The 18,370-nt window shown below is 42.4% G+C and overlaps 1 protein-coding gene across 1 annotated transcript in view; it reads right to left on the bottom strand.

The window, feature by feature from the left end:
• Positions 1-13,723: 13,723 nt before the first annotated feature.
• Positions 13,724-18,370, bottom strand: part of klhdc8b (kelch domain containing 8B) — a 120,689-nt gene continuing 116,042 nt past the window's right edge. Inside the window, exon 5 of the mRNA XM_070840308.1 lies at positions 13,724-13,920. Within this exon, the coding sequence (XP_070696409.1) occupies positions 13,724-13,920 (197 nt within the window). The remainder of the gene's footprint in view (positions 13,921-18,370) is intronic.

Below are 18,370 nucleotides of genomic sequence, written 5' to 3'. Positions count from 1 at the left end.
CTAAACTTTTGTAGCTTTTAAGCAGGAAGTAGTAGTAGAAGAATCTTATTTCACAGGGTTCCGTGTTCTCCAGTTCAATATCTCCTTAATCTGACACATTAAGGAGACCTTTCAAAGGGTTTTGAGTCAATAAGTTGAAATCGGCAACAGCTTAAAGGCTAGTAATATTATAATCCCTGAAACCAAGACCCTCACCTGCACACACGGCATATCGAACATGTACACCTTTACACAGATGTGGATTCTGAAGGAGCACTGGGACACAACAGGGCATGTAGGTTGAGGCAAAACCAGATATAAAAAAAAACTCACCTCTTCCTCAGTTGACCCTTTAAAATCCACGGTCCAGAGCGAGCTGAGCCCAGGCAGGATTCCCTATTTCCCTCCTCTCTCCTCTCTCAGCGCTGCAAAACGGAAAATCTGCTGGTCCCATTAAACACAGATTTTAATAGTGGGTGACTCTAATCTAGCAAAAGCACTTCAGTTTAGGGATCCTTAGCTTCAGATGGACAGCTTTCCTGGAGCCATCTGTCCTCACATCACAGGAGTCCTGACAAAATTTAGTCTGTGACCCTCAACATCTGTTTGAGGCTGTACAACTCAATGACAACCTTGAAAACAGAAGCACAGAACTGACTCATTAACGCTTCCAACAGGTTGGAGAAGACGGCCCACTTTAATCAACATCACAGAACTGAAATGTCAGTACTTACTTGACGCAGCGACCTGCACTGGACAGGTGGGGTGGCCTCGGATATCCTCCACCTCTGGTTCCAGTTAGTTAAACATGTGCAGAGTGATGGATGTCCTGGAAAAGAGGACTAACATTCACCCCCACACCCGAGTGGAGCTCCGGAGGGACCTCCTCAAGTACCACAGGAGACCTAAATGACTGGATCACTTTATCAGAACCCAGACTCCCCTCATACACCTCAGTCAGGACTGAAATAACCTGTGACCCTGTGGAGACAGAGACCTGGAAAGGAACATCACAACCCAAGAAGAGAGAAAAGCCTGATTGGAAGTGATTGGATGATCTGAATAGCTGAACACATTGATCAGTCCATCAACCCTCTGCTCTACAAGACATCTAAGTTATGTCAGAGATACAAATGAATTTGTCAATAAATTAGGAACTGTTGACATTGATTCACTGTAATAAGTGAAGCTGTCAGGCAGCCACCCAGACTGACCGTCTTAATAAGGAAATATTACATTCATTCAAAATAAACTTTATGTGGAATGATTTTGAATTTGATGGCAAAGACTCTCTACATACCTGTGTGCGGCGGATAGAAAACACTCAGATATTATGCAGATATCTGAGTGTTTCATCATGACAAAGTAATACTCCAACATAACTTACAGAGGCGAATTGTCGCGTTCCTGGATGCTGCAGTCCTCCGGGCCACCAAACAACTGGCCACCAAGGTGTTCTTTCAAGGAAACAGACGCCCAAAACACACTCCAGACCAAAACAAATGTGAATTATTAGGACATGTGAATGTAATAACAGGCCTTTGAGATACAAACCTCGTCCTTGTGGCTGGTGGGTTTCAAAGACAGAAGGCAAAACTTTCTAATCCTTTCCAAGCCTTAATATTTTTCTAGCAGAATTCAATCTGCATGTGGATAAACAGTTCTATCAATAAAGGAACACAGAGCTGTATTTTATGTTATGCAGTTGTTGTAGTGTTTGCATACTGAATTGATTATTATATATTAGGCTGCACCTGGATTTTTGAGGCTCCGGTAGGTGATGTGCTGGTTTCCTGCTGGTAAATTACACCAGGCAAAACAAAACATAACAGCTAGGCTTTGTACTACAGAGATGTTACAAATAGCTTCATGATGCCGTGGGTTTCAGGGAAAGAATAACAACGTGGTTTGGACGAAAGAATTTCACACTCTGCCAGCACGCTCTGCTCATCAGACCCACAGTCATGATTTCCTGGTGTTTATCCGTTTTTTGTTTTTTTTTTCTTGGCCTGGGCAAAAATAATAAGGGTGCAGTAGCCAGACAGCCAGCAAAGTCAGCGTGCATGCGTCCCACGAGAAGCAACCCTCATTATTCTTGTTCATCAGCCTTTGAAAATGGGAACCCAGACAAAAGATATTAGGCCGCTGTTAAAAGTGACACCATTATATCTGCGGCGTAAACTCATATCCGACTTGTGTTCCACCTTATTTTCTGCATTATTCATCTTCCCTCTGCCCTGCTGAGATCTAAATAAGCATCTTCAACAACATGTTTATCATCACCATTACATGACATAATTGGAGTAATGCTAATTATAAATCTGTCGGACCAGACACTAGGGACAGCCTGGGTGAGAGAGGCGCTCGGATGGTCGTTAATCTTTGATTACTAATTATCATTAATCATTTACGAACATCTCACTCTACAACCTAATGTTACGTCTCACTTGAGCTAACGTGAGGCCACGAAGACCTGCTTAGGAGATGTTTTCGTCTAATTTGCAGTGCGTCACACATGCCAGCTGAAAGTAACTGAGGGTGGTGTTCATCAGCGTAATTGCTTTGCCCTTCAAGTCAATCTGATCCAACAATGGTTCAGCAGTTTCTGCGGGGGTGTTTCCTTTTTCACTTTTCTCTCTCTGCAGTCACTGTCACCTGATCTGATTAGTATTCAAAGTTGGCTGAGAGAAAATAGATTTCACTGCTGCAGGGTCTTCCCCAACAGACCGTCTGCTAAACCCCCCCCATTTGCATGTCCAGCTAACTAGCTTGCTAAAGTGGTAGTAACAGAAGGCAATGAAACTGCTTAACTACATTAGCTTGTGGGGTACACACACACACACACACACACACACACACACACCCTGTTCATGCCCACATGGAGTACATACATCCCTTTTCTCTCCATAGGAGCACCACATCCCTGCGTTTGAAGTGGGAAGCTTCATCTTTTATAGATCAGGTGACATTTGCTGATGACAGCCCTTGATGCGCCTGTAAAGAGACAGGAAAGAGCGTCTGTTTCCATGCGACTGTCATTATCTTTGCTCGGAGAAGGTGCTGGAGTCAGTCAGTCAGTCAGTCAGGCAGGGGGTGGGGGGGGGGAGAAAAAGAGCACACAGGACATATGGAATCAGACAGCAAGTCAAAATAGTTTATTATAGAACAGGATTCATAGTCGAGGCACTACCTCACATTTAGTATAGGCACTGAACTACCGCACTGGAGTCACAGCCACGACTCGGTCTGGGAACCAGAGCCTGTCAGCCACATTGATGCTGGCTACAGCTACACACTCAATATGTCTGCGTCCTGAGTGACCCGCGGCCACATCAAGACCCCAAAATATCACACAAATGCTAAATGAACTGATGTGGGTCTAATTGTACCAAATCATATAATCTGTTTTCTCTTTTTTGTGTGTTAGGGCATTGTTTTTGTTATTAAAACAGAGAAAATTAAGCTCCATTACCAAGTTATGTAGCTCTTAAGGGGATAGACTAACTAACCCAACATCAACTCTTATCCTTTCATCATTGGTGTAACAATGTGCCTGGCAGGCTTTGGTGAGGGGAGGCAGCCTTTCCATGTGTACATTACATCATCCTATCACTCTTAAACTAATTCAGGCTCGCCTTGCTCTGGACTCTAATAAATCCTAGTAACACTTTTTGTTTTCTTTTGCATGTTTCATCCTAACCAAGAATTTCAGAACACACTGCAGTGTCACATTAATCTATTACAGCAACAACCACGACAAATAGTATATTGATTACTATTGTTATTATAATAAGAATTATAATAACAAAAGTAATGCCGGCACATCCCCTCTTGTATCACTCTTTGTCTGTATGAGCGGGTAAAGAAAAGGAAACACACCTCCCTCCCGTAAAACAGGCAGCAGCCTGATCCTGTTTGTTCTTATAGGGATTATCAAGTAGCATAAATCATGTTATAATAATAATAATAATCATTTGTACACCTGTGGCACAGAATAAGCACCTCACGTTAGCACAGCAACGACACACTGGCTGTGGTTGAACTGAGTGAAACACTGGACTAATCTTTATAAAAGGAAAAGAGATACTGCCGTCCCACAATTCCTTGCAGCAGCAACATTTAAAGTGGCATACCATCCGGCTGACCCACATCAATAACATCTGCCATCGCACAATTATGTAGCCTGATGTAAATGCCGTCCGATTCTCTGAGGACCACAGCTGACTTTTCCTTAGTACTATGAAATGTCCTTCATGTCTCGTGACATTCTCCATCACATTCAAGGGAAAATGTTTAGGAAAAGACACCGGACGTAGTTTTTCGGACTATTCGACCACAGCCACTGTGTTGCCTCTTGTTTGAAGGGTGAAGCTTAAGCCTTACGTGCCTCGCTGGGGTCAGATCTGACCACAGGCAAAGAGATGTATTTGAAAGTCGTGCCAGACTTTAAAGTTTGCTTTGGTTTTCTGCTTGTATGTGATGTATTTTATCGGCTCACCGACACCATAACTCCAGTTAAGCTTTAAAAAGAAGGGGAAAATTCACTTATTTGCTTTCTTTCAGCGCAAATAAGAAGATCAATACCACTCTCATATCTGTGCGGCATGGAGCTAGAGCCTGGACGTGACTAGCCTAGCTTAGCATAACGACTGGAAGCAGGGGGAAACTTAAAAACATCAGCCCCTCAACTAATTAAAACATTGCACCTCTTCTCTTTAATCCATACAGGACCAGACATGCTTTCCTTTGTTAAAAAGGGAGAGGTAACTGTTTCTATGTTAGCACAGATACTTCCCAGAATCTGTTGCCTGGCAACCTGCACAGAAACACTAGGTGGATGGAGAAACTGTTGATTGTCAAAAAAAATAGTTATCACAATTTGTGCTCTTTGCATTCCTGTTTGCGTGCAGAACAAACAAGATACAATGTGATAATTAGTAAGACTTAATAAGCTTTGCTTGAGGTTTTGATATGTGTATTTTTGACGGTCAGAGAGAGGCAGGCTAGTCACGGTCCCCTGCCTCCAGTCTTTATGCTAAGCTAAGCTAAGCTAAGCTAAGCTAATCGTGTCCGGGCTCTCACTCCATATTTAGCATACAGGCGTGAGCGAGGCATCGACCCTCTCATCTAAGCCTCATAAAGAAAGAGGATGAACAACTTATTTTGGTTAAAGTATAATCATATCCTGTTTGCTAGGAATATAAAATTCGGGTTGGTTTACTTTTGTGATGCAGATTTAGCTAAAAGTGTTTATTTCATTTTAAAGTAACGCTCGTGGCTTTGTTTGAGCCTGTGGTCAAATCTGACTGCCGTAATATTTGTATGATGCTAAAGGGGTATTCCAGCAATTTACTATTGCAGTTCCGTTAAATTTGGGGAGGATTTTAAAAAGAGCCAAAATATCCTGATATTTAGTTCCTAAAGAGGAGTGAGCTCAAAGATGCTCAATAGTGTTTTTCAGTACACCCTCCCAGCCTGGTAAATGCCCATGGTGCCATGCCTTTCTTCTGAACACCCACTAGTCCGAAGCCCCAGCAGTCTGTGGGGTTAGGTGTTAGGGATGGAGAGCAGACTGTCAGACACCGACAGTGTTACAGCGATGTGGCCTAACCTTGCAGCCTACATCGAACAACTGGGGTGACAGAGGTAAAATGATTCTCATGATTTTATTCCAACATCCTCCGGACAGGACACGGTCACTGAACTGAAAACTGCAGGGTGGGGTGCATTTTTAGAGCAATGGCCATTTGTTTTTGATATAATGGACATTTTTCTGACTGCTGGGGGTTCGGAATAATGAGCCATCAGAAGAAAGGGCACACCTGATGCCCAACAGGCTCTAATGATAATATTAATAATAATAATACATTTCTAAACCACAAGCCACAAACTACCCTAAATACATCTTCAGGGTTGTCTTCTCAGACTGTTTGGTAGCCATTAGAGCGCCATCCTAAGCCACAGAGGACATGATTAGTAGGACAACTGTGGTCAACAGCTTAGTAGCATATTTTAACAATATTGCTATAAAGTAACTCTGAATGCAACTCATCTAGAGTTAACATAATTTTATTTGTCTCACTGACCATGATCTAATCTCGATAAACGATTTGAAACTTAAAAAAATAAATGTAAAATGTAAAATAAATGTAAATTAACGCCGTATTCACTTGTTGATGTTATTTATAGCTATGTTGTATTGTTTAAATATATAGAGAGATATTTTGTGTGGACTGTTAAACTGGGGTCAGATGTGACACTGGCCACTGTTACTGAAGTCTGCATGAGCTTGATTTACTGTAAGTGCATAGTTTGAAGTGGCAGAAGTTTCTGTGTGTGAGTATCTGACTGAAAGGGGTTCTGCGTGCGTTTCTACAACTACATGTTTGCACGGTCTTTATAGGGATAAAAATACAAAGTGTAAAGCAGTATAATATAAATAAGGGTGTATTTAACTGTTTTAGTGTTTCACACTCGCTGCCTTACACCTCCCCACACACACGCCTTATCAGAGCGAGTCCATATGTTTAGTTTTCTGTCTTTTCGGCGCATTTCATTCATTTCAGTAAACCTCCCCAAACCACATTTGCACATACAGAGCACATGGCAATACTGATCCACTGAGACCACAAAGCAGTTTACCGGGTTTCTACCATGTCAATCACTGTAGGGAAACAGCACAGTACAGCGAGAGAGAGATTAGAACAGGAGAGGGATTCTGTGTTTGTGTTTCCCAAAATGTCTGTACAAGCTAGTTTCACTTTAACACTCAACAGTTACAGTTAAAGGCCGGCGGTTCTCAGGCTGCTTTTGTTATGAGATAGTGAGTAATTGAAGCATCCTTAATCACAGAATCAAAATATAATCATTCTGCGTTGACACTGGCCATTTTGGGTCTGAAAACCCAGAATGTTATAAATACAGATAAAACGCACCAGCTTGTTTGCTCTATTGTCTCTCTTGTGCCACTAAATAAACCCTTTTGTTGGCATTTCTACGTAATATCCATGTACTAGACAGCGATATAACATGTATCCTCATTCCTAGTACAGCCTCTACACCTCATCATAGTGAAAATAAACATATTCAATTATATACTTTTCTTAAAAAAAATATTTGCTGCAACATCAGCTCAAGCAAAGCTTTGTAAGAACACATAACTAGTGACAAACACTTTGGGGAACCCAGCTCAAATCAGAACGACACCACGGCACATCTGTAACCTCACAACCTCAATCCACAACACAAACATCTGGAGGGCAAAATAATGAACAAACATGTACAATTAACAAAGAAAATACTTTTATACCTAATCCCCCGTTTACCTAATCAATAATAGTCATGGGGATGTTTGAGGTGTATTTTTTCTCAATTACAGGCCCGAATAGGAAACAGAAATACAGGAACACATGGGCGGGGGTATGCTAATGCAAGAAGAACACATTTATGCTACCTACGGGTGTTGACACTGCTCCCTGTCACCCAGGAAACTGTGTTCAAGTTTGCCCACAAAAAAAAAAAAAAAGGCTTTTCATTGTCAAAACCAAGACTTAGTAATGCATTGGATTCATACAAGTGAAAACAGTAAATTCAGCATTTTCCACCCCGTCTCTGCACAGTGCTGAATGCACCCCTGTTGTTTTGTCAGAACCTGAGTCTGTGGGCCTTATTTTTGTGAATCAAGGCACACAGAGTGCCTACACTAAAGCAGGGGCCCTGAATGCGTCTTGGACGAGAGGGCACGTACCGTTTCTACAAATGTTTGAGAGGTAATGATACACAAGGCAACTTTTTGGGGCAATGCAAGTCTCGTCTGTTTGCTCATGATAATAAAAACATGGCTAAAAATGAGTGCTGTACTTGCGCATTTGTTGCCAGTCAACATTGCTCTATACTGTAGGTTAGTAAAAACTTGAATAATCATTTTAGGGCACTTATTGCATGAAAAATTGCCCTGCACCTCAGGTTCTGCTTTATTTTCAGGCTCAGTTTGAAACACTTCACCTAGAAACTCATGCTAATTGAAACCATATTAATACTCTGTCATGGGGAGCGGGTCCACAATACATTTTGGCTTTCAACTAGTCCTGTAAGAACACATTTACATACACATTTACATATGCTTATGCCTCATCCGCTCATGGCCTGCTATGAAGCACAGGATGTAATTAGCTGCTACCTGTACTGAAGCATCCTGCTCTTTTGTGCTGCGTTCCTCGACCTGCTGTCAGAAGCAGGGGAGGGCAGCCTGACGTGACTGTCACACATCAAGAGCCAGAAAAACTTTATTTTTGAGGCGTCTTTTCTAGTGAAACAGAAATTCTAGATTTGTGAAGCATCATTGACAGGGTCAGAGAGTGAGTGAGAGAGAAATGTTGAAAAAAACAAACAAACAAATAAAAAACTAAATAAACCAGGAAACCAAAAGAGAGAGCTAACTCTGGCCAAGTCCCAGAATTCATTGTAAACTGTATTGAAGAGCCAAAGACTGCAAAGGAGACATTGTACATCGTCCAAGCAGCTCACACAATAATAGATGGTGTGTTCATCTTGGTTTCAAGCATTTACACACACACACACACACACACACACAAGCATACTAACGTGCACGCAAAAGCGGTCACAGTCACACGAATGCACAGATTACCATGAATAGATAGACACACAAGCACACAGGAAAACATGTCCTAAGCAGCACTGATAAATATCTTTTTATATTGATGATGGATCAAATGATTGTCTGTGAAAGGTTTCACCCATGCACAATTAGAACCAGCCTCAGCAGCGCGCTATGCTTTTTAGCCTCCTTTAGCTCCTTGTTTTGGTTGTACAACTTGTTTCCAGCAGTAGCAGACAGCTGTTTCCAGCGCTGTAAAGTGTATCGCCTCAGGGGCTGGAGGAGACAAGAGGACATGAGACATGACTCAAAATGAATGCTAATGTTGCTCTGTGTCTGCTGTGTAAACTGGCAACTTGGTTAGCACTGTTTCTGTGTGGTGTTTGCTTGTCCCCCCCCCCCCATGCTTTAGTGGGTGTTCTCCAGGTACTGCGGCTTCCTCACACAGTCCAAAGACATGCAGGTTAATTGGTGACTCTAAATTGAATGGCTGTCTGTCTCTATGTGTTGGCCCCTGTGGTTGACTGGCGACCAGTACCCTGCCTCTTGTCCAAAGTCAGCCCCCCCCGCCAAGCTGAAGAATAAGCGGTACATAGATAATGGGTCAGATGGTGTGTTTTTAGCTTGGTTAAAGAGCCAAGTTGGAGTTTGGATGTTCTTCCTGTGTTGTGCAAAGGCATGCAGGTTAGCATGGTGACTCTTAATTGCCCGTAGGTTTGAAAGGGTGGTTGTCTGTCTCTATGTGTCGTCCCTGTGGCTGACTGGTGACCAGTACAGGGTGTAAATGCTGCCTCTCACCTAACGGCAGCTGGGATCGGCTCCAGCTCCTCTGCAATGAATCTGTATAAGACAATGGACAGATGGATGGGTGGGTGGATGGATGGATGTAGAGTTAAGCACATCCATCACAGCACATAAAAGCAGCTTTACAGCTGCACTGATAAATATTTTTCTATCAACAATAAGTCAAATGGCGTTGTGAAGTGTAGTCGGGTTTGCTTGCAGTGACAAACCGACAAAAAAATCCCCCTTTGCCCCATTAAAGAGGCACAAAATAACACATCTGCTTGTGTATTATAACCTTTAAACTTTTTGGTTGCAAATACAAATAAATTGGCCACGTTGCCACTTCTTGAAATACATCCATGACAAAAATACTCAAGTATATTCAAGTAGGCTAATCAGTGTTGGATGGAATAGAGGGCCGTGGCCCCCCACCAGCAGAGCTCTTTAATGATGAATGATCTCTGTATTCTCTCCAGGCCTTTGTGATTGTTGCCAGATAGAAGCGTGTGAATGACGGAGAGGCTGCACTCTCGCAGGCATACATTGCAGGTCCATGCTTGGCTCTGTGTACGAGCCTGTGTGTTTGTTTGTTTGTGTGTGTGTGTGTGTGTGTGTGTGTGTGTGTGTGTGTGTGTGTGTGTGTGTGTGTGTGTGTGTACGCACTCGTACATATGTGCCAAAAGGGTGGCTTGTACCTAACACACTCAATTAGGTGCACAGAGTGCAGCACCAGAACTAACCAACTGTCAACTGGCATCTCATCTGAGCTCCAGCAGCTTCAGTGCTCTCTCACAGCAATAGATGTCTGGCTCTGTTAACAAGGTCTGCCAAGGTGCACGCCAGAAAAATATATGAATGCTTATTTTGGGGCCGGTGATCGCTCTCTCTTCCAGGGCAGCACTTCTTTTGTATCTCTCCCATCTCTGTTTGTATGATGCATATGAATCTCTATAAATAGCCCCAGTTTCCTTTATTCCATCGCAGCTGCAATAATAAATTTAAATAAAAATTAATAAAATTTAAAGTTATTTTAAATAGTTTGGGTGCAGCTGAGCTAATGCACCGTGCAATAAGGGTGCAGCGATGCACCTTTTTGTGTTTGATATAGTGATAAAATAGTCTGTGGACTATCCAATCATATCCCATGATCCAATCTGGCTTTAGTTTTTAGTTTCATGTCCATCATTTTGTTGCACACCCTACTTTTAATTAAATGGTTGTCAAATAAACTCTGGTGAATTTGAGGAAACTTGACATTTCATCATGGCAAATATCATAAGCTATATTCTCCTGACAGCGAGGAAGAGGAATAGGGAAATTAAGCTGGAGGCCCAATAATGCATCTTTTAAGTAAAAGTACAAGGAAGTGCATTAACTACTTTAGTTGAAATGGAAAAGATGGCTTTCATATAAAGAACAGATCCAATTTGATTTTTTACACAATATTATCTCAATGAAAGGTTTTAATTTAGGCTGGATCCCATAATTATTATTGGGCGCCACTGTCGACTCTTGTGTGTTTATATCAAATCTGAGTGGAAGGGCTAGGAAAATGAAAAATGCTAGTAATATGGCCGGATAATAAAGACCCAGAGATGCCGCTTGCCACATGGCAACACAGTGCACTGGGTAACTCCTTTATTTCCTGGCTGACCTCGTCTGCCGTCCACAGGTCACTGAATCTGTCACAAAACACTCAGCAGTCCACCTGGATTCAGAGCAGTTACAGTGGATTCCAATTAGTTTTATATTAAATCAAAATAAAAAATCTTTTGGGTGAACTGAATCACTTCCGACTTTCTTCACTCTCTGTTCACTTGAGCTCTTAGTCAGCTGAGAGCCTGAGCCAGTGTTTACAATGCATGGTGAAACCTGCAGTATGAAAAAGCAGGTGGCTGAAGACTAAAGTCTAAGATCCTTTCACTGCAGGGGAACAATGCACATTCAGTGATTCTCTCACTGAACTGTACTGCACAGTCAACATGAGCTGTTAGTGAAAGTCAGCGGCTCAAACTGCCTGAATCAGGCCCAGCGAGTCCAAGAGTGATGCTGAACTGTAGATCAGTTCACAGGACTTGAAAGTCATTAAAAATCAGCTATTCAGCGAGGAAACCTGGAGGAATACAGCGTTCTTACACCGCTTTTCAGTTTAGTGAGTGCGACTACGCAGTCGGAGCTCCAGTCGAGCACTGAACAATTCAGTGAACGGGATTTTCAGAACGAATCCTCTTAATGAACCGAGTCTAGTGAACTGGGACATGAAAAGAACTGCTTTGCATATCAGTAATTCCAATGGCGACCTGGAGTCATGGCAAAAAAAAAAAAGTGTTATGTCATATCTGCATATCCATAGAAGTGTCTCAGGAGCCAGTGTTGCACATTTAGTTTTTATGCATCATGGTGGGCAGGTACAGGTATTCCAAAAATGTGTCATGCTACAGGATTAGCTTGGCGCAGAAGCCTAAAGTTGACTTATTTACGTGTTGTATCGTCTTTGCTGGCTAGCTAAGCTTGTACTTTGCTGGAGGGTGTCTGAAAAGGAGCTTCGCTGTGAGGGCAGGACTTGTGAGGCTGAGCCAAAGTGGGTTTAATACGGATGGTGTGATGTGTGGGTGTGGAGGTTTTTGAGTTGTTTAAAAGGCACCTTTGACGGAGCTGGGCTGAGTAATGTCACAAAACCAATTCCTTTTGCTGTTTGAATAATTAGTCAAGTCGTATAAAACAATTCCAATGAGTAATGTGTCATTTGTAATTGATTGTTCACCTAACTTCTTAGCGCTGAAAGCTAAAGGTACACTACTTCTGTGTGATGCTATGCAGGAAGTTGTTTATGTAGAAATTTCTATTAAAATCCTGAACACACAGACCAATGTAGAGAAGTGGAATACACTGAACTTATACTGAACAAAACATTTTCAGTATAACTATAACCTTCTTCCTGAGCAACCTGCAGGAGCAAGCTATAAACCTTTCAGTCACCATTTAGGCATACACTACACCTTTAAATAGATAACCCCTATGGTTGTGCAGATAGGCAGCAACTATGATCATGGTGGCCTTCACTACACCAAAACAAGATCCCTTTCACTACTCTGCCAAGTCTCCTATTTCTTGGAAAACACTGAATCAATGCAACCATAAACATTCTGTACACACTATGATCGGTATCATCTGCTCACACCTAGAGAGTTGGAGAATTACTTCAAAATGTTGCCCGGGTATCATCACTTCAAGATGCTCTTCCCATTTTATCCATCATCTGGCAGACATAAAGTTGAGGTACAGAATACAATGTACTTCTATCAATCATAAAACTCCGGGGGGAACGTAATATGTGAGGAAGCTGACGTTCAGATTATCATTTATCTGTCTGGATGCTTCAGTGCAGCAGGTGTGAGTAACTCTGCATTCACTCCATGAGCAACTACACCCCTGTGCTACAGTGGGAGTTTGGTGATTGATTGCTGTGTTGCTAATGTCGAAGCAGAGGTGGACGGATGTGTGGCAAAGCGAGGTGCCGACAGGTTCGACCACAGTCAGCTTTTCTGTAACGAGAAATAAAGAAACACAGTGACTGTGGTCAACGTCAGCCAGCGATTCAATGGTAAATGGATTGGCGCCTGACTAGCAGTTGCTTGAGAGTGAGCACACGTCAGAGAGCCACTGTTGTTGACACTGTGGCAGCGGTTGCTAGCAGCTCTAACTTTCACACATATACAACACTGCGAAGAAAAGAAGAAGAACCAAAACAGACATTCACATTCCCAGAACGTCACTGTCCAAAACTCAACTAAGTGTTGTTTCTAAGGTCATAGAAAAGTGTCCGAGCTTGCTGTCGCAGCAGCTGGGGAGAGCGCCGCCGCTGCTGCAAAGAAGAGATACAGATATGGCCCTATGTTCCTTTAATATCCAGAAAAGTACCCTGCTTTTATTCTGAAAAATGCTCAACAGTTCAAAGGCGTGTTGTTTCTTCAGACACTGTGTGTGTGTGTGTGTGTTTTTTGCTCAATTGTATTGTCTTCCTCTGATTTCCCCAGTGTAGAAAAGCTGTCAGTTATCAGTCCTTGCCAGTCACAGCGGTTGGCTCGAATGTCCTTCATTTTGCGTCCGTGTCACAAACTGTCTCTGCAGCCCCCATCACCAAGCGCTCGTTGAACGTGAAGATGTTTCTTACATCCCAGTGTACAAGAGGAACCCATCAGTTGGACATAAAGGTAGAAAAGTCTCTAAATGCGACCTGTGGATCCAATCCATGTGTTTCTGTCTGTAGGCTTTATGCACATACATGAGTAAAATAACAATGCCGGGTTACATATTCCTGCGTGTGTGTGTGTCTGTGTGTCACACTGTTTCGGGTAAGCAGAGGGCTTCCACAGCATTACTGGGTCCCTGGGCGACTCCACCAATGACAAAGAGCATGCTGGTTGTCTGCAGGAGGGCAGAGGAGCAGCGTGCGGTGGGCATGGGCGCCACATATTCCCACCGCCGCTTCACCGGGTTGTAGCTCTCCACAGAGCCCAGCGGCGACGGCTCATTACCTGAAACAATGGAGAGCAACATGTTAGGACAAATTATACCTCAAATGCAGCATTAACCACATTCACATAGACGTTCCTCTCTTTTTCTGGAGTGGACTATGGAAGCAAATAATGGATGCAATGTAAGTGTAACTGAACGAGTATTAAATACTGCTGGATATAAAACCCTGAAATATTTTACTTGTTTTATTTTACTTTAAAAACCATGAGGCTCTTTTGCCTGACATACTGGATGTTGACGTCTGCCTGTCACATCTTCAATATTAGTGTCTGAAAGTGAAATTAAGTTTTTCAAATGACACAACTTGAAATTTACCACTGACACTTTGAATTATGGGAATTCAGAACAACATAGTTGGCACTGGTGTTGTGGCAGAGCGGCAGCAATTTGAAATGGGATGAAACCCACTGACGGCAGACAGCTCAAAATAGTGGTCGAACGTGTCCGCCCACAACATGGAGCACAATGCTCATCCACGGACCTCCGCTGTCAAAAACATCTAATTTCTGACACTCGAAGGAGAAATAATAATAAAAGATAGCATACTGGCAAGTTATCAAGGACATTTTGGTGGTTTTGTGTTGAAAAATGTTAGAAATATGATTCAAACAGTGCAAGTTACATGGTGTCAGCGATAGCAGCATCCATAGCAACCACCATAGCAACGATATTTCAGACTTCTTGCAGTAACTAAAAAACTAAATATTGTGTATATTCACTGAAGGAAGATTATAAAAGTAAAATGCATATTTCTCACTAGAAAAAGTCATCAAAATGCATTTGAATGAATTTTAAAATATTTCATTTCCCCCTGATAATAATAGCAATTGTATATCTGCCATTCACGATTATGTGGGTCACATACGAATGATAGTGCATCACTTTTCACAAGTGTAAGTGCAAACAGTGAATGAGAACAGCCTGGGAAACACACACACACACAAAAAGCACTTGAAGATTATGACCGTGTACTCATCACACCTCTCGTCAGCGACTTATCTTCTAAGCGGAAAACATGTCGGCGTAAACTGACAAACACTTGACCTCCAGGGCAGTTGTGACATGCACATCTGCAGCTTTGGGATTAACTCGTCGACGCAGTCACGCTTGCACTCGGAGCTAATGTACACACACGTACTGTAAAGACGCTAAATCCAAGATAACACCTCCTACAGCAATGTGACGAAGATCCCCATGACTCCATCTCCCCCGTTGTCATAAACACACTAAAATAGTGTCTGAGCATCAACACAACAATCAATCTTTCCCTATAGGGAACGTTACGTGGTAAAATGGAGGACAACCTTCTATGATTATAAAAATATTTGCAGCTCAGTAAAGGAAACTGATCTCTGATGCAACAGCATATTTGATTTAAAGTCACTTTTTTTAGCAATATTCTAATTTGAAACTTATTATAATACTGAAATGTGAATTATTGTGTGTGTGTGTGTGTGTGTGTGTGTGTGTAAAACTATATATTTAACTATATTTGGACCTTTTTGTGGTTGACTGACATCTGAGAGGTGGCATAGCTGGGAGATACTGTCAACTACTGTGGTGCTTCTACTGACTGGAGAACTGGAGAACATCTTTGCCCTGTAGCCTACGGAAGTGATTTCCCCTTTTTCTACAAGTTCACAGTGTCGTTGGGTACGTAACATTTTAGAATCAATATCTGGAAAAACCCATCATGTTGTGAACGAGTATTTCTCTGATTTAACATTGTCCCACTAACAAAGGACAGTATTTAAATCAGAAATGCAGCAGAACAAGATAGAAATCATCTCTTCTATTCTTTGGATGGTTCTTACTTGTCAAACCCTGCCAAACCTACCTTACCCACAATGCAAGTTAACTGCCAGACACTTTGGAGATTGGGGTGTGTTAATGTAGCCTGGAGCTTCTAGCCTCAAGCAGAGATGAGGAGCAGTCAGCAGGAGTGTGGTGAACTCATGTCAGTAAGCTTGCTTAAGAGCTATTAATAGACTGTTTAAAAGTGGTGGAACTCCCCTTTAAGTAAGGAAAGTGGAAGCTATTAGCCTCGCTTCTGAACATTAGCAGTGATTCCCAGCAGACATGCATTTCATTCATGTTGTTTCAACACCTGCTGAGTCGTCGGCAGCTTGGCCGAAAGTCTACCTAGCGCTGGTCGTCTGTGGTGACAGCAAATGACCAGGCAGTCAAAACTCAAAGGATACGTACGGCAGTCAAGACGAACTCATTGCTCAATAAAAATTTATTTCAGTTGACTTTAACATTGACTGAAGTGACGTGTAACATGCAAGGGGTTACTAGGTTACAGTTTCTTTAGTTCTATGATGTGCTTAAGCATCTTTTGGCTCATTGTTCTGGTTTTATAGCAACTCCGTGGTGTCATCGCCGCTGTTTTCCTACACTAATAACCACACTGTAGTCTACCTGCCCAACACCAAACAACAGACAGACAAAATCAGCCAACAGCTGGTGAGGATTTAGCAGCTAAAGAGACAGATATTTCAAGTTGTTGGACAAAACGGCTAAAAGGGAGTGAGCAGGGCATTTATATTCATGCATATGAATTCTAATGTTGCTCCACGTCTGCTGGATGTGTTAACATTAACTGTTTGTTGTGCTGTCCGTAGTAATGCAGGTTTACAGTTGAAATATGTTGATGCTGGATCATCTCAGAGTACTAATCTGCAAAATCAATGCTGTCTTCTCTTTTCTTCTATGCTTTCCATAATCTTCCCTCTGGAACCAGAGCTGTCAGTATTACTAGTAATTTCCAACCCCCACGTTTAACAGAGCAGAAATATCTGGAAAAACAAAAAGAAAACAAACAAAAGCCCCTGGATGTGCAGCACAGCTTCATGTAAACTCTGTCAATTAACTCGGGTTGCGGGTTGAGTTGCTGTTCTTCTACATAATTTAGAAATGCAAAAGAGCCAAACAGATTAATTTAAATGCAAATGTTGCAGGATATTCATTTCATATCGTTACTGGATTTAGAATTTGCTCCAGGAAATTCTGATACCAAGAGCTCTGCAGCACAGTCACAATAAGCCCAAACTACAAAGCCTTATTTAAGAATTTAGATTTTATTTTATCTACGACACGTTACGGCGTCTCACCACAGATATTCGTCTCCTCTCTGGTGCTGTGATCTTCTCTCTCTCGCCGCTTTCGCTTTCCCTCCCTCCTCCCACTCTTTCACCTCAGGTGCAATGCTCACTGTCATTATACATCAGCCAGCACTAAGTTGTTGCCGTTTCCATGGAGACCCACATCACAGCAAGTCCCCAAATGATATGGACTGGTGAGTGTATGGTGTGTGTGTGTGTGTGTGTGTCTAAGGAGGACTATTATCTTCATTTTGTTGGAAGAACAAAGTGACAGTGCCGAGCCGGTCTTTTCAAAGCCGTTCAGGCCTCGGCTCCTTTATCATTTTTTTTTATGAAGGCACACATATGAACCAACACCCATGACTGCGCGCGCGCACACACACACACACACACACACACACTAACACACACACCATGCTGCTCAAAGGCTTCCTGTCGTCGCTTTGATTCATGGCCCACAGACGTCATGTCAATTCAGTGGCTGCTCATCCAGCCGCTCCTCTCCTCCTCCCTGCTGCTCCTTTTGACCTCCATTCGTCACCTCCCTACACCCATCCTTCTTTGCTGCCATCTCCTCTACCTCTGCTTTCTGTCTCCATGAAGTCCGTTCTTCATTTGTTCCTCTTATTCTCCTCTTCTTATCCATTTCTAATCCTTTCCTAGAAACCATTTCCTGCTTTATCGCTCTTAACCCCTGCTCATCTGTCCTCCTCCTCCTCCTCGTCTACCATTTTTCCTTTCCTTTCCTGTCATTCTCACTAAACATCCAACTCTAAACTCTCCTGCTCTCATTTTGGCTTCACTTTTTTTTCCTCTTTGATGCCTCTCGTCTCAAATTGTCCTCCTTTCTTCTGCCTCTGTCACCCTTCCAGCTCTCAACCTCTGCTGCACTGTTCTTTGTCTAGTCTTACATAAGCTACAGCACATACAACACACCGATTTAGTCTTTTTGTTTGATTCACTGTCGGCCTCCAACACACACACACATCAAAATCATCCATATGATCCCAGTACATGCTTCACTACGGTGCTTCATGCTAATATTTAGGTGAATAGTGCTGCTTCTCATCAGCCCATGATTATACATTAATTGTTGTAGTCACAATTATTCACTGTAATTCACTTAGCCACTATCCCTCAACTTGCCTCACCTTCTTCCTACATTTCCCAGGATGCCTTTCACAGCCTTACTTGGAGAGTGCCAGCAATAACGTTCCCTTACTGCAGACGAGCACAAATGAGAATCAGATTTTTTACTCACTGTAAAGCAGCTGTGTTGTTGTAACCAGACTAACACAAGCGGGATTTGAGTGTGTTCACACCAGAAAAGTGAAAGAAAAACACT

Source organism: Pempheris klunzingeri, chromosome 11, assembly GCF_042242105.1.
Source record: "Pempheris klunzingeri isolate RE-2024b chromosome 11, fPemKlu1.hap1, whole genome shotgun sequence".
Lineage (NCBI taxonomy): Eukaryota > Metazoa > Chordata > Actinopteri > Acropomatiformes > Pempheridae > Pempheris > Pempheris klunzingeri.
This window is presented reverse-complemented; position numbering and strand designations above follow the sequence as displayed.